General features: G+C 39.8%; 1 protein-coding gene across 2 annotated transcripts in view; it reads left to right on the top strand.

Moving 5' to 3' along the window:
* LOC308679266 (tyrosine-protein phosphatase non-receptor type 6-like) overlaps positions 1–26,155 on the top strand; it is a 36,324-nt gene extending 10,169 nt beyond the window's left edge. For both annotated transcript variants that reach the window (XM_081346862.1, XM_081346863.1), the window contains 12 exons: positions 6,426–6,636; positions 9,998–10,114; positions 11,185–11,298; positions 12,082–12,178; positions 13,625–13,704; positions 13,809–13,958; positions 14,407–14,538; positions 16,687–16,841; positions 22,501–22,568; positions 23,263–23,414; positions 23,918–24,015; positions 25,260–26,155. In XM_081346862.1, the coding sequence (XP_081202988.1) occupies positions 6,426–6,636; positions 9,998–10,114; positions 11,185–11,298; positions 12,082–12,178; positions 13,625–13,704; positions 13,809–13,958; positions 14,407–14,538; positions 16,687–16,841; positions 22,501–22,568; positions 23,263–23,414; positions 23,918–24,015; positions 25,260–25,386 (1,501 nt within the window). In that variant the 3' untranslated portion in view covers positions 25,387–26,155. The remainder of the gene's footprint in view (positions 1–6,425; positions 6,637–9,997; positions 10,115–11,184; positions 11,299–12,081; positions 12,179–13,624; positions 13,705–13,808; positions 13,959–14,406; positions 14,539–16,686; positions 16,842–22,500; positions 22,569–23,262; positions 23,415–23,917; positions 24,016–25,259) is intronic.
* Positions 26,156–26,424: the final 269 nt, after the last annotated feature.

The raw sequence follows: 26,424 nt of genomic DNA, 5'->3' as shown, positions 1-26,424 counted from the left end.
GATTTTCGTATAAGAGTATAATTTGAGACGCAATTTGGTCTAGTGGGTGAAGGCATCAGGCTAGAAAGCAGGAGAATGTGAGTTCTAGTCCTGCTTTAGCCATGAAAACCAACTGGGTGATTAACTAGTCATTCTCTCTCAGTCCATCCTACCTCACAAGGTTGTTGTGGGAAAAATAGGAGGAAGTGTGTTGGATATGTTCACCAACTTGAGTTATTTGTAAAAGTAAAAAAGGCAGAATATAACTAAACACACAAACAAGCAGGCTGTGAGAAACTATTCTCTTAATACTATCCAGTGTTTATTCTTCTTTATGTTAGGGTCTCCACAGTCCATCTCCTAACTGTAGAAGTGAAAAATATAAATAATGTGATAATCTCTGACTTGCTCTACTGTTTCTTTGGAAAGCTAATTGAAATAATGGATGTAAACTCAACATGTTAATTGTAAACCTCCATCCACAACAATTACTTTTTCCTCAACAGAAAGTGGCAAACATTACAATGTGATTCTAGATTGTCATATTTCAGTAGTTCAGGCTAGTAAACATAACCTCTCTGAGAACCCCTCCCAATTTCATGACTCCTGCATCTTGCCTTGCCTCTGATTGTTTTGCTTCCCACTCCGATCCAGCCCAAGAACTCTGTATTTAGAAATCAAAACCGATTTCTTCATTGTGTAAGGATCATGCAAAAATAAAATAGAAGGCATTAAATTGCTGTGGCCTTCATAAATGCTGTTACTCATATTGCAAGTTAGTGATATCAGCTTAAAATATTCAAAATCACTAACAAAAATAATTGAAAGCAGTATTTAAAAATAAACCTGTTCTTTAAAACCAGTATTAAATGTAATATATGCAGCTAAAACCTGAGTCCAGAAAGGTTGGACTCTGAACCAATTAGAAAATGAACTAAATAGAACTGGGCAAAACTGTGAAGTTAAGAACCAGAGGAGGAAGAAGAAAGTGGTTATCAAGAAGACTCACTTTGGATGGATACCAAACTTCCAGCTTTTTATATAGACTAGGCAGAGTTTTTCAGGAGGAAATAATCTTCTAAATAAATCGACTCCAATTTGCTTAGTACCTTTGATGATATCCATAAGTACATTGTAAATCAACGTGGCATGAATAAGAGCAGTTATAAATTCCTGATCTTTTAGAGCCTGTAAAATCATAATTGTCGTATTGTGGATTGTCTGAAGCATCTGGAGCCTTGCCAGGTCAACATGCTGCAGAAATGACCACAGTTGGGGTAACAGTTTAAGAACAGTATTCAATTATGTGTTTATTTATAAATTTCAACATTTCCTATAATGCCTTTGAAAAGAGTGGAATAATTGCAAGATGACAAAAACAACAATATAATTTCAGCTGGGAAGCAGGGTGGGGAGCTAGTTATTTTAGAACAATCTAGAAAGTATATTGAAATCAGTTTTTCATTTCCTATTGTAATAATACATTACAATTAAAAGACCATTAAAAGCAAATGTTTCATTAGCATATTTGATATCTAATTAATCAAGATATGTGTTGGCAGTTGACAAATTACTTTGTAAAACCTATTGTACAATTTAAAAAATTAAAGATTTAAGACTTTTTTTACTCGAACTGAGAATAAGATACACAGTATGTGAAATATATCTTATTTCATGTCATATGAAATAGCACCTTTCTAGCAAAACATGTGCAATTACTCAAGTAAAGATATGCTCCATTAAGACAAAGAAAAGGGTCTTAATATAGGTAAATGGTAGCAGTTAGAAAAATTAGACTGATCCATTACTCTTATAAGTTCCACAATTTCAGAGTCTGAGATGATCTGTGGAATCGGTTATTGAATGAAAAATGTCCATTTAGGAGACAGACATTTTTATGCAAGTTTTGTTTTGCCTCCTTCCAAGTTTTAACACTTAGTTTTGGAAGAAATACAATAATAGCTACATATAATAGCTTTATCAGATTGTGACATTATTTATGTAATCAGAAAAGTGCACGCCTTACTGTGGTGTTAAAGAATAATGACTTATTACTATTTATAATCTGGAAGAAAAATAAGCGCCAATAGTGGATTCAGAAAATGCTGTTGAGAAAACCACATTTCAAGATTTCAGCTCATCTCCTAGAAGGATATTGCAAGAAAATTAAAACCTGTTTTACAAAGTTGTTATTTTTCCAGATGAAGAACTCTTGAGGTGGAATTCTGTAATCAGGGGAATGGCTTGAAGGTTTTAGGTGGCACTGAGTCACTTGTATTTTATTAAGAAATAAAATTAATAACATTTTATATAGAGAGCGAGCAGTTGAAGAGTCAGCAACGTTCAGCACTGACCTGACAAACATAGGTCCCACATAGCAGCATTAGCTTTGATTTGGGAAACCACCCATTCAACTCTTATTTTGGCCACGAATGTGCAGTTGAGAGCCTTGGGCTAGTCATGGCTGTGAGGTACCAGGGCAACTTTAGTTGGGAACACAAGCAGGATGTCTCAGTCATAAAACTTCCTCCTTTTTCTCACTGCCCCGCTACCCGAGATGCTGCGATCCTCACTGAGTTTGAGATGTGCCCTCCTAGCTGAGATTCATTTGATGCTTCTTACTTTCTACGTCTGTAGCGTTATATTCTTCCCTGCCCCCTGGCTTTACTTCAGTTTATTCTGCTTTTTTCCTGTTTAGCATTTTAGATCATGTTCTATTTGTATGGATTTACTTTTTATATTATGAACTATCCAGGTGTAACTTTTATGAGGGATGCTAGTTCTGTGAATTAAGACAGGATTGTATAGGGTTCTTGTTTAGTGGGCCACATATTTTTTTTGATCAGCATCAGATTTTAATATGCTGGCTAAATCAACACAGCCAGGTTGCTTCAAAGTAGCAAGTCACTCTCTCTCTCTCTCTCTCTCTCTCTCTCTCTCTCTCTCTCTCTCTCTCTCTCTCTCTCTGTGTGTGTGTGTGTGTGTGTGTGTGTGTGTGTGTGTGTTTCACAGAAAGAAATCACTCAGGCAGTTAATTATGTTTTTGCAAATGGAAATAAATCAGAAAGTAACTAAATGTCGGTGAATATGGTAACACACTGTACTTTTTCTTTAAATATGGCCAAAAGCCTATTTAAACCAGTTGAGGTTGCTTTGGGGATAAGGACATTAATTAAGAATATTAGTTTTCTAATAGGGTGACAGAAGTCAATTCTGTGTTTCATAAACACCTGTGCTTCTGGATGATCCATTTTTTTTTTGCAGCTCTACTGTTCTATGTACCAGCTGGTGTATCATAAAGAATTTGAACAGTGCATACTTTCCCAGGACAACATAAAGCTGAAAGCTGTAGCAAAGAACACAGTTATTTAATTTATTTATAAACCAAAAACAAAAGTAAAATAATAGGTAAAAATAAATATGAAAGTTTAGATTGCTCTGTCAATGGTCTTCTATATAAAAGACAGCTGAGCCAAATTTAGCTTGCGTTGAACATATCCGAGATGCATTTTCTGTTTCTGACCTAGCAGGTATATATCAATGAGTGGTAGTAATAAATCATTTTGCAGAATGGACAACTGAAGGATATAACCTCCTCTTCCATTTCTTCTAATGTACCTGGACACATTTATTGTCTTCCAGTACTAACATATTTTCCATCCCACGTATTCAATATGCCTCCAATGCCTACTGTGAATAACGTTTATCAGGTGGTAGAGGTGAAAGTTCTCTTGTTAATGTCACATTTAAGTGGGAAAAGATTAAAGTTCATGTCTGTTTGAAAGCCAATAATCAATACTCAACACTCGGCAACTGGGTTGCATTTATAACCATTTGCAACGTCCCTTGGTCTGGTGATCACGATTTACAACATTTTACATTGTTTACTTTTGGTTTTCAACAAAAATGCCCCATAGTGAACAATGGGTCTGCTTAACAACCACAGTGTTTGCTTAATAACTGCCACAAAAAGGATTCTTAAAATCAGATCAGTGACCAGGCTTCATTACAGTTGTAAGTCAAGGACTATCATAATTTGTGTAATTAAGAGAAGAAGAAAAATCCCCTCCATAAGAGGATTTTCCCCCATTTTTTTGCCAGTCAATGATGCTATATACTAATCTGATTTTGGGTTTCATATGTGAGACAATAAGGTTCACTGAGAAGAATGTTGATTTTTTCCTTCATTCCAAATGGTCATCGTCATCTGAAAAAAGCCCTATTATTAATCATGGAGTGTGCAACAGAATGACAAAATTCATATTTGTTTTCCTTTTGTTGCAAAGTTGGTATGTAATTCATTGGGGCTCATTACATAAATTCCTAAGCACTTTAATTTCAGAGAAAGATCCAACATTTTCATTTTGCAGATACATTTCATGCTCAGAGAATGTTTATGTAATCTACAGTCAGGTATGCACTGACACTGAATGAAGTTAGGGGAAATATAAAAAGGGTTGTAAATTTTAGAATTTGGTCTGACATTTGGTAGCTGACTAAATGGAAATCCAATGTCATAGAATCAGATGAAGTAACCCAACTTTGTTTGCAGCACATCTGTATTGGCCAGCAGCCCCCAGCCTTTTGGGCACCAGGGACCAGTTCCGTGGAGAGGGTTTTCCGCGGACTGAAGGGGGCGTGGTTTTGCGTGCTGCCTGCATCCCGTGGATGGGGCTTCACTTGTTTGTGTGGTCCAGTTTCTGGCATGCTGTGGACGAGTGCAGGTCCATGGATTGGGGGTTGGGAGACCCCCTAGTATTGGTAGAAGAACCCAACAAGGTGAAATTGGAGTTTTCTCCTCCTATTCCTTACATAGCTATTGTGTCATGACAACTAAATTTATTGCTGAAAGGCGATTGACAGTCATGCCATTACATGATAAGTTTTACCTGTGATATTTCCAGAAACCCAGGAAAGGAAGACTCAGAGGACATTTGACTTGGGAACGGAACACACCCACACCCACACCCAGACACATACATTCCTGGGTTATTTATTCCATTGGGTAAAGTTGCCTGTTTGCCTGGCAAGATTTTGTATGAACAAGTTTTCTTGATTACCTTTGCATAGACCTGGTAAACATGGTTTGGGGGATGCTGGCCTCAGCAGCTCATCCACAGTGAGGGAACAGATTTACCTCATGTTGTGCTAAGAGCTAGTGAGATATTATATAGGAAATTGCTAGAATGCTGCTTCCCATGTGCTGACTAAATGTTAACAATCTTATGTATTAGTACCATTTGCTACTGCCTTTAAAATAATTTTCAATATTGTAACTGAAAATTTAACCTTTTAAAACATTTTAATATATAATTCTGTTAAAGTTTTTGTTTGGTTTTTGTAGCCCATCTGGCTAATTCTAGGCTGAGATCAAGATCTCTGGAAAATCTTGAGATACTGAGATACAATGCAGGTAGTACTCAACTTAACAACCATTCATTTAGTGACCATTCAAAGTTACAACAGCACTGAAAAAAGTGGCTCATGACCGGCTTTCACACTTAACGTTTGTTGCAGCAGGGTCATGTGATCAGAATCCAGGCTCTTGGCAAGTAGCATGTATTTATGACGGTTGAACTGTTCCAGGGTCATGTGATCACCACTGGTAACCTTCCCAGCCAGCTTCTGACAAACAAAGTCAATAAGGGGGGGAAGCCAGATTCACTTAATGATCGCATGATTCACTTAGCAACCACAATGTATTTGCTTAACTACTGTGGCAAAAAAGGTTGTAAAATGGGGCAAAACTCACTTAACACTTGCTTAGTAATGGAAACTTTGGGTTCAGTTATGGTCGCAAGTCATAATGCCCTACAAAATGTAGGAAAATCCTATTGGAGAGCTTTTTCCTCACTTTTAAACTGAGGTGATTTTTTTTTATGAACTGGATCTCTGCCATTATCTACATCACCCCAAAACTAGCTTTGAGTAGATCATATTGTTTTATTTTCTCCATGTAGTTTATGATGTCCTTAACACTTGCTGCCTTGATTCCTTTTCCCATAATAAAAGGTTTTTCTGTTTTTTTCAGACAGGCTGTTTTTCATTTTTTAATTTACTGAGATTTGGGTAAAAATATTAGGATGACTTTACTGAATGCTAAATGGTAAAGCAGACAACAACGTATATAGAACAAAAACAAAACCATCCTTATTAATCAACATTTTAAAATCTATACGTGCACATTTATCTTATCAGGGAGGAAAATAATCAGTACAAATAAGAATTATGGCTAGATTTGTTTCACTGTTTACATAAAACAAAGCTAAAACAAAACTTAACATCTTTATGTTGATTCATGTAGCTTTGCTAAGAATTGTTTTTAATCTCTGTTCCTTCTTGGTCATGATCCAAATTTTCCATTAGCCTAATTACATTCCAGTCACTTTTATTCTTTTTAACCATTCTAGAAATCGGTTGTTTATTTAACCTCTCTTTTTCCTCAGGTGGTACCATGGACATCTTTCTGGTCCAGCAGCTGAGGCTTTACTCCAAGCCAAGACTGCACCGTGGACCTTCTTAGTGCGTGAGAGCCTTAGCAAGCCTGGTGATTTTGTGCTGTCTGTCTTGACTGACCAGCCTAAACCTAGGACTGATGTTACTGGAGCCCACAGCCAAGAACGACTTAAAGTTACCCATATCAAGATTATGTGTGAGGTGAGAAGGTGGGAGAGAAGGTAAAGGAGGAGATAGAGTCGACTTCAGTCCCTGCAAGATGATATACAAACCATTTTCACCTTCTTACATGGTTTCAGATGACTATCCAATCAGGAACCTGTGACCCTTAACATTTTATAAATTGATTTACAATATTTCACATTTGCACCCATGCAATATATCTTTATCAATGAAAAGTTATTTGCACTTTAAACAAAAAAAAGGGATCAGGTTCTCAAAAAAACCTTGTTTGGCCATAGAAGATGACAAAGATAGCTGTAGTCGAGTCTCCTTGAGATTCAGGAGCTGGATCCTCATGTGAACCAAGATGTGGGCCTGGTGAAGTAGAGAAGGAATGTGACTTTTCCTTAGACAGGGGAGAAACTAATACCTGCTAGATCAAGCAAAGAGCTTGACTATGTCTCTGGGTTTCATCTGTGCTCAAATGGAAGCCGCTGAATCTATAGTATACCGCAAATGGCGCCTCACAGTCAAAACAGAAAATAGCTTTTCTTAATACTGCCCCCACAGCTGAGATTTTATTTATTCATCTGGAGACCCTGAGGAGGTGGTTAAAAGTCTAAAACTTCTGGTGAAACCTGAAGATTTCACTTCTCTAGACATACTTCATTGCTGTCAGGCCCCAAACCAAGAATGGGAAGTGATTATTCTTCCAAGCTGAGATCTTTATTGTTTAACGCCTATAGACAAAATCTTGCCAGACTAAGGATTCTGTTATCTCAATCCACTATATATTCTATTAACTATTAGGGAGAGGCTTTCCTTAAGAGCCCTCCAGATTCAACAGTTTAGTGTCCCAGAAGAGAGCTATTAAACAGAGAGCAATCATATTAACTGTTCATTAGTTATACTTGATCTCTACTTAGAGAATTTAGAAGCCTGGTTTCTTACCTCCAGGTAGAGAGGCACATTGGTTTATCAGCCAAAGCTGATAAAGTGCTCCTTGCTATTGATCTTGTGAGGATGTCCAATATCATCTGCAGATTCAAGGTTGCCCAGACTTCCCTTAAGTATGAGTGCAATGAAATCCAGAACATGCATATTTTTTTCCAGATTCTGAAATGTAGCTCCTAGAATCATTAACACCTCTATCCGGTCTATGTCAAATTCCACCAGCACCACCCCATTCGTTGTAATCTGGAGACATCTGAACCCCCCAAATTGCAGAACAGGAATGGTATAATTGAGCAACAAAATAACAGAGTTGGAAGGGACCTTGGAGGTCTTCTAGTCCAACCCCTTGCTCAGGCAGGTTATAACCCTATAACATTTCAGACAAATGGCTGTCAAATCTCTTCTTAAAACCTCCAGTGTTGGAATACTCACAACTTCTGGGGCAAGTCGTTTCTAACTCTCAAGAAATTTCTCCTTAGTTCTAGGTTGCTTCTCTCCTTGATTAGTTTCCATCCATTGCTTCTTGTCCTGCCTTCAAGTGCTTTTTGAGAATAGGTTGACACTCTCTTCTTTGTGGCAGCCCCTGAGATATAAGTACTACATTAATAATGATAACTAGCTCCAGACTTGCAAATCATCCTTCTTAGTGGTTTTATATAGATGTTAAGTAACACAGGAGACAAGAAAGAACTTTGGAATCTTTCATTATTATTTTTCAGTAGTGTCTGGAGAAAAAGGGATAAGCAATATCATTAAAGGTAAAGGTAAAGGTTCCCCCGCACATGCGTGCTAGTCGTTTCCAACTCTAGGGGCCGGTGCTCATCTCCGTTTCAAAGCCGAAGAGCCAGCGCTTGTCCGAGGACGTCTCCGTGGTCATGTGGCCGGCATGACTAGACGCCAAAGGCGCACGGAACACTGTTACCTTCCCACCGTAGTGGTCCCTATTTTTCTACTTGCATTTTTACGTGCTTTCGAACTGCTAGGTGGGCAGAAGCTGGGACGAGTAACAGGCGCTCACTCTGCTACGCGGCACTCGGGATTCAACCCGCCAAAACTAAGAGCTTTATTTTCTAGAAAAGAAAACTTTGATGTGTGTTTGGCTTAGGTTTGATTAAATCTCAGGAGAGGTTGGATAAACAAAGGAACAATATGAAGATTAGGCCCTAAGGGAGAATAGCTTGGAAAGAAATTGGCTCTTTGTCTTGAGGACACACAAAATAAAAGCAACCCTAACCTAGTACCTCCCTCTAATATCCACTGCTCATAGAAATCTGGATTAGATTATATTTTTCCTGGGCCCTGGATGATTTCACCCCAGAACTTGGAGTGGGCTTAGGATTCCTTCTTTTCCTTCCCAACAACCAGCTGCTGCTTCTGAGAAAATTCAAAGAATAAAAGTCTTTTGCCTTTCTATTTAGACTCAAAGGGAAGGAAGTTATCCCTTTGCTCAAAGACTGGTCTTCATTAGTCTACATTAGGCTTTCCTTAGTGGCCGGGATGGGAGAAGCCCCTGTGGTTTCACCTAACAGGGATATTGAAAAGCTTGCTGTGTTAGAGGTGCCTATCAACAAAAAATTAAAAATCAAGCAACAGAAGAACAAAGGAGAAATTTCAAGAGCTATTTAAAACATTTAAAAGGACTCTGTGCAGAGTCAGTTTGTGGAAGCAAAGATCTCATCCTCAAAATGAAAGTGAAAGCTGTCCCTTGTAGAAGGCATGCATGACTGTTCAGAGGTTGTCCCAGACATGCTCTGTATGGAATTTATTAGATTGTAAACAAGGTAGGTGTTGTGTATGCCACCTCCACAGCTGGTGGCATGGGTCAGGCGACCTGATTGGTCTACCTGTCCGGCGGGAAAAGTAGGACACCGGGTTGAGTGTCACCTGTCTGGCGGGAAAATAGAGCCAGCGGATTGGCTGACTGCGGGGATCTGGTAAAGCTATAAGAGGGCACCTGGGGGAAAAGATCAGCAGTTCCATCTTGTATTCAATAAAGAGTTAAACCCTGACTGTTGTCTCCTGGTCATTACACATGGCACCCACTACAGAACAGTATCCACAGGTACCTTTGTCTGGATGGATGCCTTTTGAAGCTGCTGTACCAAGCCTTTGGTTTCCCTTTGGAATGCTTTGCAGAGCCCAACAAAAATTAATCTTAAGAAGAGACCAATATTTTAATTATCCACTATTTTGTCTAAAAATACATTTGCATAAAGAGATGATAACATTAGTGATTCACAACCAGAGACAATATGCGAATAAAATAGTATTTAATTGTTTTAATTAAATTAATTATGATTAGCTTTCCACAGGATCAAAAAGATAATAGCTCAGTAAAAAAATAAAATATGGGTTAAGATTAAGTATGTGTATACATAGGCACAAAGGCAGATACATATATGAGGGACTAGACTAATAATGCTTTTTGTTTTCTCCATTTTTCTAGAAAGGGCAGTACACAATTGGGGGTACCGAAAGATTCCTCAGTTTGACTGACTTAGTGGAACATTTTAAAAAGACAGGAATTGAGGAGGCATCTGGATATTATGTGTATTTGAGACAGGTAAATAAACTATTACTTATGGAACATCTCTGCATTGTTCAAAAGGTAATTTTATTAGGTTGTCTAATACAGTTTATAGAAAGTGATATAGATGTGTAAATTCAGGCATTATGTATTGTGTGTGTGTAAATGTCATATTATTTAGCATCAACAATATTATTTAACATTCTCAAAATTAAAGACAATCACAAAACCAATTGTGCTTATAAGATGTGGGTATACAAGGTGAATTAATGAACTCTAAACCACTACTGAAATTTAGCATCAGATAAATCTTAACTTTATGTCCTTGATAATTTTCATTCATCAACTTCTTTTCTCAGATACTAATTTTGCTTTGATAGTTAGCCTTAACAGAGAAACAAGTTAGATTTGCACAAAAATAAGATAGTAATATGATGTGTTTGATTTTGGCTTTGTATGTTCTACACAATCAGTCATTGTGGTTTATGGTTTAGTAGGATTTAGTAGGATTTATGGGCCTACTCATAGTAACTTATTCAATAAAACATGACTAAAGAAGACTATACTTAGGTAAGGTAAGGTTAAACATGTAAGGTTAAACCTAGATTCTTTTGCCAAGTAGTCAAAATTTGGAACAAAATTCATATGATGTCTTAGTTGGTATGTCCAATTATAATATGTCCATTTCCCCAAAGTCTCTTTATCTGCCTCTGGTTTTCAATGGTCCTTGCAATCTTGGTCTGTCTGCACATTTGTCACATTTGCAAACAAAGTTTGGGGGTGGCTGCAACTATGGATCGTATTTAGTTTCTAAGGAAGTTACAGACCATCTACAGGCCTCAGAGATATTCTTGGAAATATAACTTATCCCAAAGCTAATCCTTTGCCTACAACCTGCTAGTTTCTTAGAATTATTTGTTTTATAAATTTAAGAAAAGATCCAAAAACATTAAATTAGGGTGGAGTAGGCATCTGACCAGTGGCAAGTGAAATTGATAAGGAAAATATTGATGGGCACCTTGGTGCTCTTACTTGCAAGTCTCTGTCTCAACATTCCTTTTTCCCCCCTCTCTTTTTTCATTTCATTCTCTCATTCCCTCTCCAAGCCTTTCAATGCCACTCGAGTGAACGCAGCTGACATTGAAAACAGAGTGGAAATGCTCAAAAGGAGGAGTCAAGCAGAAGAGGCAAACAAAGGTGGTTTCTGGGAGGAGTTTGATGTGAGTAGAGTTTTCTGCAGTGAATTATTCCTTGTGTTTTAGCCTCTAGATCAGGGGTGTCAAACTCAATTTCATTGAGGGCCGCATCAGCATTGCGGTTGCCCTCAGGGGGCCAGGTGGGTATGGCCTGGGTGGACGTGGCCTACTGGGTGGGCGTGTCTAGAGTGCATATGGCCTACTGGGTGGGCGTGTCCAGCTCTACATCATATGCATCAAGGGTGCCTATAGGGGCCTGGGCAGGAGAGGGACAGATCTGAAGGTCTCTGGCAGGAGGGTCTCTGGGCCAAAGCCAAGGCAGAGGGGGCCGTTCCCTCACTGTTTCCAGGATGGCTTCGCGGGCCGCATGAAACCACTTCGCGGGCCGAATCCGGCATGTCTGCTCTAGATTCAATGCTACAATCCAAAGATCCATACACTATTTCTGGAGCCTCTAGGAGCCCCAATGAACGTGAATACAGGGAGCTGTAATTCAGCAACATCTGAAAGTCAGAATTTCCTTACCCACATTAGGATTAGGATTCAGACCAATGGGGTCTCAAGCAGAAATTCATTTCCTTATCAGAGAAACCATTAGTCTCCATACTTTCCTGATGTGAGGTGGCCTTAGCCAACAGGGATGTAATCAATAGTCATACAGTAATTGTGAAATTCAACACATCCATTAACTGAACAATTTAAGTATTTGAGGATTTATTTTTCCCCATCTCTTTTTAAAATATAGATGTGCTTTTAGCTATCAGCTACATTTGCATTATTAAAACCTCTCTTCATTTCTTCCTTCAGAGCCTGCAGAAACAAGAGACGAAGAACTTGTATGATCGACACGAGGGTCAAAGACCAGAAAATAAGAGCAAGAATCGCTATAAGAATATCTTGCCCTGTGAGTCTGGAGTTCAAGCTTGCTTAGCCTGTGCATATAACATAATCGGATAACAAAGATATAAATACTCGTCTGCCTGCAGTTGAAATATTACAAGTGTATCTCTGTTTTTCAAAAAAGAAAAGGAAAGGAAAGGAAAAACACAGTTCCTTAAAAATATACTGTTTAGCTTAAAAGCAAAAGTCTGGTTAGCATTTTATTGGATGTTACACAACCTTTCATAGATCTATTGACTTATGAACTAGCTTTTCTCTTTATGGCTAGTCAAGTTGAATTTCTTCCAGCTTGGATGCCCAAATATTCAAAGGATTTTTTTTCAATTAGAGCAATTTGGGGTAATTAGCAAAGATATTTAATTTTCTATAAAATTTGAGTTGAGAATGAAAAAATGCTCCATATCAGAATAAAATAATATAAAACTAGCAAATACCTTTAAATGATTAAAACAAGGCTATGTATTAAAATCTAAAACAAGAAGATAAATGTGAGAAAATAATAGAAGGTGACTAAAACTAGAGAGGGAGGAGCAATAACGCAATTCAAGCACTTTGAGTTTCTTCCATGGGGTTGGTGAGTAACCAGTTTCTCATGAGAGTAATTCCCACCAGCCTCTCCTTCCCAGTAATATGGTTCTCCAGTTTCCTCCCATCCCTTCAACTCTGAAGTCACCAGAATATGGTGGCTGCAATGGCTTTCTTTGGTATACCAGCTTTGTTTAACTGCTATTCTTTCTCCTCACTGCCAAGCAAGACCCTCTGAGGGTTTTTCTTTTCTATTTTCTCTCTTTCTCTCTCTCTCTCCCTGGGTGTAGAAGGAAAGGCACAATTACCTCTGTTTTTTTCTGCAGGATATTAGAATCTCCTTGAAAAGAAAGAAGTAGACAGGGGTGTCAAACTCAATTTCATCGAGGGCCGCATCAGCATTGCGCTTGCCCTCAGGGGGCCGGGTGGGTATGGCCAGGGTGGGCGTGGCCTACTGGGTGGGCGTGGCTAGAGTGCGTATGGCCTACTGGGTGGGCGTGGCCAACTCTACATCGTTCGCATCAAGGGTACCTATGGGGGCCTGGGCAGGAGTGGGACAGATCTGAGGGTTTCTGGCAGAAGGAGGGTCTCTGGGCCAGGGCCAAGGCAGTGGGGGCTGTTCCCTCACTGTTTCCAGGATGGCTTTGCGGGCCGCATGAAACCACTTCGCGGGCCGGATCTGGCCCCCCGGGCCTTGTGTTAGACATGTCTGAAGTAGAGGAATGAAAGAATAAAACCTTGCATTCCGATTAAGTAGTGTTATTGAAGTCAGAGAATTTGCCAGCGGTACTTTGGAAATAAGAATTTCAGTCCTGTGTTTTCAGATGCTTCAGATGGGTCATAGGAAATAAAAGCTACCATTTGTATCTAGAAAATTTACTAAAGTGTGATTCTTCAGTGACATGTTGCTTGTCTGATGTTCCAGTTGACCACTCCAGAGTCATTCTTCAAGACAGAGATGTGAATCTTCCTGGAGCGGATTATATCAATGCCAACTACATCAAAGTAAGGATTAGTTTACACTGTAATACCTAGAGAAAAGAAGGGATGGGATGGATTTATTCCTTGAGGATTTTTTTTTTAAATCTCATCTCTTTATTCCTTGGCAGAATGAGCTATTCGGTCCGGAGGAATGCAGTAAAACCTATATTGCCAGCCAAGGTTGCCTGGAGGCCACCATTAATGATTTCTGGCAGATGGTATGGCAAGAAAATTCACGCATCATTGTGATGACCACTCGGGAAGTGGAGAAAGGAAGGGTAAGTAGATAGATAGATAGATAGATAGATAGATAGATAGATAGATAGATAGATAGATAGATAGATAGATAGACAGACAGACAGACAGACAGACAGACAGACAGACAGACAGACAGACAGATAGAGTGAGAGAGAGAGAGAGAGTGAGAGAGTGAGAGAGTGAGAGTGAGAGTGAGAAAGAGAGAGAAGGAGATGTTGCTATCTCCAAAATATGACCTCAGCATAAACTATCTGTGCTGATGAGAGAAATTCAGGGAGAGGACCAAAAAGGACAGAGATATGGACTTACTAAAATCACTTTGGCTACCCCAAAAACTGCTCCAAAGTTGCACTTAAGGAGGAACCTGTAAACTTGTTTAATTGCTTTTAATGAAGGTTTAAATTTAAATAAAGTTCCCATGGTGCTCTTCCAGTCCCTCTCCCTTATCTTTTTCTGGTTTCCTAATAGAATAAATGTGTTCCCTACTGGCCAGACGTAGGAAGCAGCAAACAGTACGGGCCATATATTGTAGAAAATATTGGAGACCGTGAGGCGATGGACTATAAACTCCGGCAACTTCGGCTTTCACCAATCAATAATGTGAGTACCTGAAGCCTCTTAGAGCATTTCCCTCAACCAACCAACTTTGACTCCAAACCTTGGTGGGAACTAAGAAATGAAAAAGAGACAGAAGAATAATACTCTTTGTTTCCGAGCTTGGTCTGTTCATCCTTTGAGCTAGTCTGAATAGGAGTCCTTTTGATAATAATTTCACACAAAAGATCTTGGCTGAATGGACACCTCTTTATTTCCTTCCAGCTGTTGATTGAAAGCCTTCATTCTCAATGGTGTTTGGTATCTCAGTGCAAGCTTTCCTAGAGGTTTGTCCCCCTCCCCCCCCCGCCCAATTGCAAGGGTCAAGTATAGTGACAAATATTTGCTAGAGTTTGGGTCATGGAGGATCCTCATGTAGTCAGCAACTCAGAAGAGCAGGGACATAGCACGAGAAGCCATGCCCACATCCCTAATGGGTCATTTGGAAGAACTCGTAGCTATATCAACAGGGAGATGAGAAGGCTTCATTTTGGGCAGATGCAGCACCCCCTTGGAACCCACGTTTTACTCCTCAAACACCAGTGACAGAATTACTTTGTCTACAGTGTAACATGGCGTTCACTACCGTATCATGTGCTAAGGCTGATGTGAGAATAGTGCAGGGAGGAAAAATAAATACTCCCATGTCTCCATCTCTCTTCCAACCTTAGTAACTTTTCAATAAAAAAAGAACACCACCAGAAAGTGTGTGTGTGTGGGGGGGAGCCCTCTGCTCTGATGGGAGGCATCATTCTTTTTAGCCCGGTTGGACAATGGGGGTAGAAAACCAACTCCAAAGAACATCACTGGGGCCAAGTGCCCTGCTTTTCCTCATTGGAGAATTATATTAAAGAGGAGCGAGAACACGGAAGTTTAAAGGTCTAAAGAAAGCATGTGTGGTTCAGCCATTGCTGACCGGATCTGCTCATTTTTGTGGGTTCATTTGGATGCACAAAGTGGCAGATGGAAATCTAGTGGACAGGGCTAACATGAAGGTGTGTGTAAGTGCAGAAACAGGTAATGCAAAGAAATGGAGTTTGACATTCATCACCTCGCAAACTGGATGAGACAATATAGTAGAGGAGTTGGCAGTTCAGTCTAGAACAGGGCCCCCCAGCCCCCAGCCGGTGGACCAAGGCAAGCCAGCAACTGGTCCGTGCAAACAAGCGAAGCCCCATCCGCAGTATGGAGCCAGCATGCAAAACCACACCTCCTCCAGTCAATGGAGAACCCTTTCCATATTACTGGTCCCTGATGCCCAAAAGGTTTGGGGCTGCTGGTCCAGAGAAGCAGGAAACAGCAGCAGAGAAAACATTGGAAACAGCAGTTTAACGAAAGACCCGATAAGGAGGAAATCTGCTGTAGGTAAAGAACCAGCAAACCCTACTTTCCCTCTCTTGTTGATGATACCTATCCTGGTAATGAAATGTCTGCAGGAAAACAACAGTTTCAGGGAGCATCAAAAACCTAAACACTTCACACTTAAAAGAGCTGCATGGTATTTGTGAAAGAGCTGCACGATCCTTGAAAATAAGGAATATCTTTTCAGGAAAATAGAAAATGATCATTTTAAAAGTAAAAAAACTGAGGCAAAATTGATCTGTGCATGCAAGTGAACAATTGGTTCCATCTTCAGCTTAATACAGGATCAATTTTTCATGATACAAGTCCCAAGTGGATGTTTAAGAGGAGGAAAAGAAACATTTATTCCTCTTCCTTGCATCTTCTAATGTTTAAAAATTGAGCACGCTTCATTCAGAACACTTTGAAACAACTTCATTAAGATTGCAAGTACTCTCCCGTTGCAGAAATATTCTGCCAGATTTTGGGGGAAAGTAGATCTCAAAACACCCTTTTTTATTTATTTGCTTTTTGGCACTTTGTTTGCTCCACAACTAATGAACCAAGCCATTATGATGCCCAATGCATGGAGTCCAAATATACCAAGAGCTGGAACATCAGTTCTTCAATGGGACTTGCAGAGGAAACCTTCTTTGTCCTCATGAAATTTCTGGCTGGCTGGCAGAAAAAGAGAAAAACTCTTCTACTGTCAGTATTGGTAGCTGTCTGTGTGTGTGCGCGTGCGCGTGTGTGCAAGCAGGATGGAAGAGCAGGAGCAGAATAAAAGGATGTGCTTTTGTATTCACATATTAGGATGAGGCTGTGAGAGAGATCTGGCATTACCAATACCTGAGCTGGCCAGACCATGGAGTGCCCAGTGAGCCTGGTGGGGTTCTTAACTTCCTTGACGAAGTCAATCGGATGCAGGAGAGCGTCCCAAGAGCTGGTCCCATCATAGTGCACTGCAGGTGAGTGATCTGCTGCTAATGAGGGCATATTGTGAGATATACCACTGGGCATTTTATTTATCTGGGTTCCAGAAATTTTTTTTAAAAAAGAAGATAAGAATTAATACAAACTAATAAAAGGAAAGAAAAAAGAAACCCAACAGAAAGCTAAAAGTACAAGAAAGAGAAAAAGTAAATAAAAATAAAAAAGAAATAGATACAAAGAAACGATTCCGATCTTTACAGTAGTTAAAGTATAATTATAAATTTACCTCTTTCTCTAAGGCTACAACATCTCTCTCTTCTTTCTGTAATATATCATGGTTAATCATCAAAATTATAACTGACACAATAACAGAGTTGGAAGTGACCCTGGAGGCCTTCCTGACCAGACTCCTACTCAAGCAGGAGACCCTATACCATTTCTGACAAATGGCTGTCCAATCTCTTCTTAAAAACCTCCAGTGACGGAGCACCCACAACTTGTGGATGCAAGCTGTTCCAATGATTAATTGTTCTCACTGTCAGGAAATTTCTCCTTAGTTCTAGGTTGGATCTTTTCTTGATAAGTTTCCATCTGTTGCTTCTTGTCCTGCCCTCAGGTGCTTTGGAGAACAGGTTATCCCCCTTTTCTTTGTGTCAGCCCCTTAGATTTTGGAAGACTACTATCATGTCACCCCTAGTCCTCCTGTTCACTAAATTAGACATACCCAATTCCTGCAACTGCTCTTCATTTGTTTTAGCCTCCAGTTCCATAATCTTCTTTGTTGTTTTTCTCTGCAGTCTTTCTAGAGTCTCAACATATCATACAATCTCCATGTATCATGGTGACCAAAACTGGATGCAGTATCCCAAGTGTGGTCTTACCAAACCAAAGTATTATAAAGTGGTATTAACACTTCACGTGATTTTGGTTCTGTCCCTCTGTTGACATAGTCTAGGACTGTGTTGTCTTTCATTTCTTTTTCTGTTTTCCACAAAAAGTCTATAATAAGTTTCCATCAGTAATAAACTAGATACTGTAGTGTTTTTTCTCTAATCAAAGAAGTTCATTTGGCCTCTCAGCAAAATCCATCATCTTCACCAACCATTCCTTCATTGTAGGTTTTGCCAAATAACGAAAACAAATTCCCATGACTTTTTCCCAACTATCAGACCCAAAGGAAAGGCCTACGGTATGGTTTTGTATCTTAATCTTTGAAATCACCTAAATCAACACGTTTATTTGAATCCCATATTTTCTAACATGTTTTTACATGTTCACCAAGTATGATAAAATGTTCTTTTTTGTTGTTTGCATTTCCAACATCTATTTGAAGTGCTTTTATACATTCTAGAGTCTAGAAAATTTCTCTAGTGTCATATCCCCATGGTACATCATCTTATAAAAATTCTCTTTAAGATTATAACATAGTTAAATTTCACTCCTTTTAACCACATATTTTCCCATTGTGCCATCTGTATATATTATAACCCAAAACTTTAGCCCACTTTATCATATATTCTTTTACTTATTCTTCTTGTTTTAAATATTAATAAAAGTTTATTTATTTTAATAATTGCATGCTCATCATTTGTACACAATTTTATTTCAAACTCTGTCAACTTTCTTGTCTGTTTTAGATCTTTCTAATAACTGTAAATAAAACCATTGGAAACTATGTCCCTCTGCCACCCATTTATTTTGTATAAAGGTAAAGTTAAAGGTTCCCCCGCACATGCGTGCTAGTCGTTTCCAACTCTAGGGGCCGGTGCTCATCTCCGTTTCAAAGCCGAAGGGCCAGCGCTTGTCTGAGGACGTATCCGTGGTCATGTGGCCGGCATGACTAGACGCCAAAGGCGCACGGAACACTGTTACCTTCCCACTGTAGTGGTCCCTATTTTTTTACTTGCATTTTTACGTGCTTTCGAACTGCTAGGTTGGCAGAAGCTGGGACGAGTAACAGGCGCTCACTCTGTTACGCGGCACTCGGGATTTGACCCGCCAAACTGCCGACCTTCTGATTGACAAGCTCAGCGTCCTAACCCACTGAGCCACCGCGTCCCTTTTATTTTGTATACCACTTGACAAATTTCTAGTATCTTATAAGTTAATCATTTGCCTATTATTTCTCATCTATAAAATGCTGAGAACCACAAAGTTTTTTGGGAGTCACAACCTGGATTCCATATTCTCATTAAGGCATATCTAACAAATGATTTTTAAAATCCACAACTTTGACAAATACCCATTTCTCAGGTCATGCCCTCCAACCTCCAGAATCCTTCTATTTTTCAGCAACAATGTAAATTTCTCTCCCAAATGTAAATTAGTCTCCATCTAAAAGAACTGGATTTCCTGTTATAAACTAAATGCATAGGATTATGATCTGAAAGTTTGCTAATATGTCTACTTCAGAAACCTTAGTAGCCAAAATCTTTGAAATCCATATCTATTCTTGAAAAAGACCCATGTCTTTCAGAAAAGTAGGTGTACTCTCTTAAATTACCATTTCTTTTTTGTTTCCATATGTCCACAAGCTAGAATGCTAGAATAAAATAGAATAGAATAGACCTGGAAGGGACCTTGGAGGTCTTCTAGTCCAGCCCCCTGCTCAAGCAGAAGAACCTATACCATCTCAGACAGGTGATTGTCTAGTCTCTTCTTGAAAATCTCCAGTGATGGAGCGCCCACGATCTCTGGGGTAAGCTGTTCCACTGGTTGATTGTCCTCACTGTCAGGAAGTTTCTCCTTAATTCCAAGTTGCTTCTCTCTTTGATCAGTTTCCAACCATTGTTTCTCCTTCCCTCTGGTCCTCTGGTGAACAACCTGGCCCCCTCTGTCTTGTGACAGCCCCTCAGATAGTGGAACACTGCTATCATGTCTCCCCTATTTCTTCTTTTCTTTAGCCAAACCCAAGTCCTGCAGCTGTTCTTTGTATGTTTTTAGTCTCTAGGCCTTTGATCATCTTAGTTGCTCTTTTCTGAATTTTTTCCAAACTCTCAACATCTTTTTTGTGATATTTTGACCAAAATTGGCTGCAGTGTTCCAGGTGTAGTCTCACTAAGGTTTTATAAAGCGGTACTAATACTTCGCGTGATCTTGATTCCATCCCTCTGTTTATACAACCCAGGATTGTATTAGCTTTTTTGGTTGCTGCTTCAGACAAGTGGCTGTCTCTACTTAAAAACCTCCAGTGATGGAGCACACACAGTTAACTGTTCCACTGGTTAATTGTTCTCAATGTTAGGAAGTTTCTTCTTAATTCCAGGTTGCTTCTCTCCTTGATTAGTTACATCCATTGTTTCCTATCCTCTGGTGTTTGGGAAAATAAGTTGACCCCCTCTTCTTTGTGGCAGCCATGTGTCTTAGTCTTCAGAACTTTAATCCTCTTAGTTGCTCTTCTCTGACCCTTTTTTTTTCAAAGTCTCAACATCTTTTTGTAGTGTGCTGACCAAAACTGGATGCAGTATTCCAGGTGTGGTCTTACTAAGGTTTTATAAAGTGGTATTAATACTTCACATGATTTTGATTCTATGCCTCTGTTTATACAACCAAGGATTGTAGTAGCTTTTTTGCCTGCTGCCGCATACTGCTGGCTCATGTTTAAGTGATCGTCCACTAGGACTCCAAGGTCCCCCTCACGGTTACTATTTTTGAGCCAGGTTTCGTCTAACCTGTACTTGAACCTTTGGTTTTTCCTGCCTAAATGTAAAACTTTGCTTTTTTCCACATTAAAATTCATTTTGTTGGATACGGCCCATTGTTCAAGTCTGTCAAGATCCTTTTGGATCCTGAGCTTGTCTTCTGGGGTGTTGACTATTCCTGCCAGTTTAGTGTCATCTGCAAATTTAATGAGTTCCATTTCTATTCCCTCCTCTAAGCCATTTATGAAGGTATTGAAGAGTACTGGGCCTAAGACAGAGCCTTCTGGTACCCTACTGCTTACGTACTTCCCTCCATATGGATGTAGTACCATTAAGGACTACTCATTGAATAACAGTTTGCCATCTGGTGGTGATGCTGTCTATCCCACATTTTTCTAGCTTACCAAGAAGTAAGTTGTGGTCTACTTTGTTGAATGCCTAAGTATACTACGTCCATAGCATTTTGCTGGTATACTACCTTAGCCTAAATTATCCATCAGACCAGATAAAACTTTTAGGAATTGGTCTTGAGTTTCCAAGCTCCCCTTCTTGAAAAAGGTAGTTGAGAAGATGGTTGCACTGCAGCTTCAGAGGCCCCAGAAGAAACCAGTTAAGAGCCTTGGTGGAGCAGTGGGCTAATGCCTCCTTAAGTAACACCAGCTGCCTGCAATTAGTGCAGGTTCGAGTCCCACCAGGCTCAAGGTTGACTCAGCCTTCCATCCTTCCGAGGTAGGTAAAATGAGGACCCAGATTGTTGGGGGCAATTAAGCTGACTTTGTAATAATGCCGCTGGGGTGTGTGTGAAAGCCCTAACAAGCAGCCATATACATAGAATGAAGGCTATTGCTAAGCACATTGATTTGTGCTTTAGATTGTAAAGCTGCCCTGAGTCTTCGGAGAAGGGCAGGATATAAATGGGATTTTTAAAAAAATTATTTAGACCTTTCTGGTTAAGATTCAGGCCAAGACATAGTAGCATAACGCTATTGTTTTCAGTTGTTGATACCTCTGGAGGAAAGAGATTGAAATGGCCCCTACCCTGCTCTTCAACGAACCCTGAAGTCCTGGCTCTGCCCCAGGGTTTGGACTAGTGGGGTGAGTGGAGGATTTCTTTGGATTGGTGCAAGGTTGGTTGTGGGCTGTTTCTCCTAGCACAGGGGTCAGCAACCTCAAACAGTGAAAGAGCCACTCGGAACCGGTTCCCTCACAAAAGGAAAAACTGGGAGCCGCAAAAAATGTGTGCACATGCGCGTACATGCGCGCATGCGCAGAACAGGGTTTGACTGAAGAGTGGAGCCAAGGCGAGATATGCACCTACCCTGCATATTTGAATTGACTAGTTGAACATTTTTAGTCCCACTTTTTTTTTTGGACTGCACATGGCAGAGGACTGGGAGCCGCAGGAGACGGCTGAAAGAGCTGCATGTGGCTCCGGAGCCGCGGGTTGCAGACCTGTGTCCTAGGAGAACCATGGGTCTCTCCTTGATTCATTCTTTTGTTATACTCTGTATTATTGTTGGTTGCCACCTAGATTTCAAGAATTGGACAATCTAATTAGTGTGATTAATAAATAAAATACTTCCGAGGTTTTGTTTGAAATGTTCCAGCAGTGTCTCGTCAGTCGACAAATCTAGGTATTAATCCAACAAGGGTATTCTGTCCTCTGCATTCCTGTTAGTACCACTTGGATCCCAGGCTTCAGCTCCCGTGCCCACTGGTTCACTAGATTGGTGAATGCAAGGGGCACTACTTTCTCTGTGGTAACCCTCTAAATTCATTGGATTTTGGTGCAGATCTCTAGGAAAGTATACAGTAAGACATTGTTTAAATTGTCTGTTCCTGAGTTACTTTCATGCGTGCATTCTGCTCTCAAAAATGTCATTGTTGGCTCAGTTCTTGATAGTGCTTTTAATATGTTTACATAGATTTGGGTCAAACCCCAGTACTGTTTGTGGAACTGTCATAAAGTGACCTAAGCATATTGAAATGTGCCTATTTTGTGCCCAGAATGCACTCCGATGCCCATAATCCCCATTTCTTCCTCTTTCCACAGTGCTGGGATTGGTCGCACTGGGACCATCATTGTCATTGATATGACTGTGGATATGATTTCCACCAAAGGTGAGACCAGTTTGGGTTTCTGACTTTGGATTGGCTGAAGCCTCCATTTGTGCTTCCCATTAGTGACCTGCAAAGCCTTGATAAGTATGAGAAATAGGGAGGAAACACCATACAGGAATAGCCAAGGATCACTTAAGTCTCTCTCTCCCTCCCTCCCTCCCTCCCTCCCTCCCCCCCCCCTCTCTCTCTCTCTCTCTCTCTCTCTCTCTCTCTCTCTCTCTCTCTCTCTCTCTCTCTCTCTCTCTCTCGTGGGTGGGATTTAAAAGTGCTTAAATGTTGCTGGATTGTTATGGCTTAATTAATAATTAAATCTTTTATTAAATAAATTTACTCTTTCATATTTAGTGGTTCACAAATTATCTTAAATGCTTCAGAAAGCAGCCTAGAAATTCTGAACATGTGTACTTCATCTGAAGAAGCTATTTTAGTACTTCTGTGTAAACATTATACTTCGTAAGTAACTCTAGGTGGCAAACATACATAATACTTCCTCCTATTTTCCCCGCAACAACTTTGTGAGGCAGGAAAGTGAGTGACTGGCCCAAAATCATCCTGCTGTTTTCATGTCTAAGGCAGAGCTAGAACTCCCAGTCTCCTGGTTTCTAGGCCATCACCTTAACCACTACACCAAACCGGTTCTGCATGTTTTAACCTGTTTTCCTATTCCTCCTTTCTCCTTCTCACTGTGTCCCAGGACTGGACTGTGACATAGATATTCCAAAGGCCATTCAAATGGTCCGGTCGCAGCGCTCGGGAATGGTGCAGACTGAAGCTCAGTACAAGTTCATCTATATGGCCATATGCCAATTTATAGAGATCACCAAAAAGAAGCGGGACATTATGCAGGTAGTGATTTGAAGGAGGCATGCAAATGCCATTCTGTTACTTTGGGTGGTGATTATATTTTCCTCTGGAGAAGCAGATGGCACCCACTAAGATAGAGTTAGCTGAGCTCCCTAGCAAAGGGACAATAGCTGTGCACATTCATCTTCTAGCAGCTACGTTAGAGACACTTGTTAAAGAACTAAGCTGATTTATCCTCACTGACCGAGCCCTTGCCATCTTCACTGGCTGTGCAATAATCAGTGGATCTTGACCAAGAGACTTGCCAGTCAGGGTCACAACGAAGGAGAGATTTCAAGTTCCTTCACAGTCAAGTTGGAGAATGGAAGAAGAACAGATGGTGGGAGATGGGTGTTGTTTGTTTTGGTTGTGAGGGGAGACTTCTGCTTCCTTCTGTTCACATTGGCAGTTTCAGCTCCTTGTCTTCCATACAGTAAGAAAGTGCTCAGTGAACAACAACCCTCCCTGCTCTACCTTTACTTGTACCCCTTTTCTCTGTGCTGCAGTCTCCGAAAGGAAGACTAAATGAATCAGAATATGGGAATATCACCTACCCACCTGCCCAGAAGACCTCACACCCGAAGGTTTCTAGAAAATCTTCCAGGTAAGACCTTTTCAAAGCAAACAATAGTATGTATGAGGACAATCCAATGTTCTGAAGGTGGTAGAGATTAGATAATTAACATTCTTCTTTCCTGGAGCAAACTCTAAACTAGATGCAAGTTTCATGTCTAAACAGATTCAGCAGTGTTGACTTTAAACTGGATAGAAGAAACTAAGAATAATGGATATTTTCCTGGTCTCTATCAATGACATACGTAAAACCATCCTAAACTTGTTGTGTAGCATTCTTCAAAGCATTCATATTTTTCTGGGTACTATGATTGAAAACAAATATTTATATGAATCGAAACTTGGGAAACAATTTCCTAAGAGATAAGTTGAAAGATTTAGCCTAGAGGGGGAAAAAATGAAAGGGAATCATGATGACAGTCCTCAAGTACTTGTCACACACAATAGAGATTGCTTGTCTCTTGTTGCTTTAAAATTTAGAATTAAAGCCACTCTCAGAATTAAAAATCACTCTCAGCTAAATGTTAACAGAATAGACTATGAAGTATTTAACAGGTTGTCTTTGGAGCCTCTTCTTTGTTGATGGTTTGTTGATGGCAATCTGATGAACTCTAATGAAAGAATTCTGAAATTTGATCCTGTATATATGTGAAAGTGAATGATTGATGTCCAAAACCCTTTCCAATAATATGGTTTTATGCTATATACGTGCTGCATTAAAAGGTTATTTTAAAAAATACTACTCTATTTATGAAGAATACACAGAAACCCAAAAAAAAAATACTAGAAAGCATCTCCCTTTGGCTAATTGTTACAACTATCTATTGGACGGGTAGAAAACTGGATTTAAATAAGCTGTTTCTCGGAATTTCAATAGCTCAAATATAATTTGGGACCACACTCTGGACCTATAGACTAGTATGTTCTCATTTATTCCTTTCCACCCCATCTCAACTCACTCTAGTGAATAACCTCCTTATTTTTTCACGTAAATCAAATCATGTTTGGTCTGTTTATGCAAACTGATTAAGTGTGAGTTGCCAAACAACCACAACGATAACAACACCCCCAAAACAAACTGGATTGAAAGCCAGTATTTAATTGTGCTTTCTTGTGGGTCATCTGATAAACAGAAAGCAGCAATGTTTTTCCTTAAAGCAAGAAAGAGGAATGTGAGAAGTTGCATGAGGCTCATGCCCATAGCTAGCCCCTTGCTGATTCAACATTATCTGTGAACCTTGTCTGTCTTCTTTTGCTCTTTTCTTCCTTATACAGGCAAAGGGAGGAACCAACCCTCTATGAGAATTTAGACAAAGTGAAAGGAAAAAAGGAAGAGAAGGGTCAAAAACCATGGCCATCTGGGAAAGAAAAAAAACCCAAAGGCTCTTTGAAGAAAAAGTAACCGTCATTGGCTCCATTCGCAGTGAACATTTGTCCCTGCTAATAATTTTCTTTAGAGGCTTACAGAATTGTCGAGGGCTGTCCAACACATTTTTTGTCACTGCATGGAAAAACCCAGTTGGCACTTTCTCCTTTCATCAGTTCGTTCTCTATTGTCCCCCTGGTCCCTTACCTATATTATTTTAAATTATCTTAGGCATCTTAGATGTTTATTTTATTTGCATGTAGAAGAATCTTGCTCCCTCTGCAATTGTGCAGATGGTGGTTCTCAGCCACCAGTTTATTGCCTTGACTCCTTCATTACCTCCTAAACTTCCCCATCTTTCAGCATATCTACTAGCTACAGTAGATCTGCTGTTTTTGAGTCTGCGCAAAGTACCTTCTTCAGTCTAGGAACTAAAACATCTGCTTATGTTCCCTAGATCTCTTCCCATTTTTTAGAATGTACCCCTTACTGGGTGGTACAAAGCTGAGTCTGGAGCTGGAGCTGGCAAACCGTGCACTTTCGCTTTGGGCCATTCCACTTATTGGACCCAGAGGCTGAATACAGTGCTTTTCAATAAGCATTGCTTCCGTAGCCTAAGTTTTCTAATCTAGTTTCTTCCTACTTTTTGTTTGAAACTTCAACAGATCAAAGCTGACCGTGTTCTATTTACAGCTGGGAACCACAATCTCAACAGCTATCTGTTTATTTACCAACCTTTTGCAATTGCACTCTGTAAATAATTTGGGTTGCTTTACTCTGTAAATAAACCAGATATTGTTTGGTACGTGCCTCCTCTCACTCACTCAATATATCTATTTAATATATTAATATATTTTAATATAGCGTAGATTTTAATATGGTCGTGGCCAGGACGGCCTATGCGTGACTGCAGGTTGTGTGCCAGTTACGTCCTTTCCTAGACCAACAATCCATACTCACAGTCACTCATGCCCTAGTCACCTCCTATCTTGACTATTGCAACCTGCTCTACATGGGGCTACCCTTGAAAAGCATCTGGAATCTCCAGTTTATTCAAAATGCAGCAGTCTACAT

Source organism: Vipera berus (genome assembly GCF_964194415.1).
Source record: "Vipera berus genome assembly, contig: HAP1_SCAFFOLD_96, whole genome shotgun sequence".
Classification (NCBI taxonomy): Eukaryota; Metazoa; Chordata; class Lepidosauria; order Squamata; family Viperidae; genus Vipera; species Vipera berus.
This window is presented reverse-complemented; position numbering and strand designations above follow the sequence as displayed.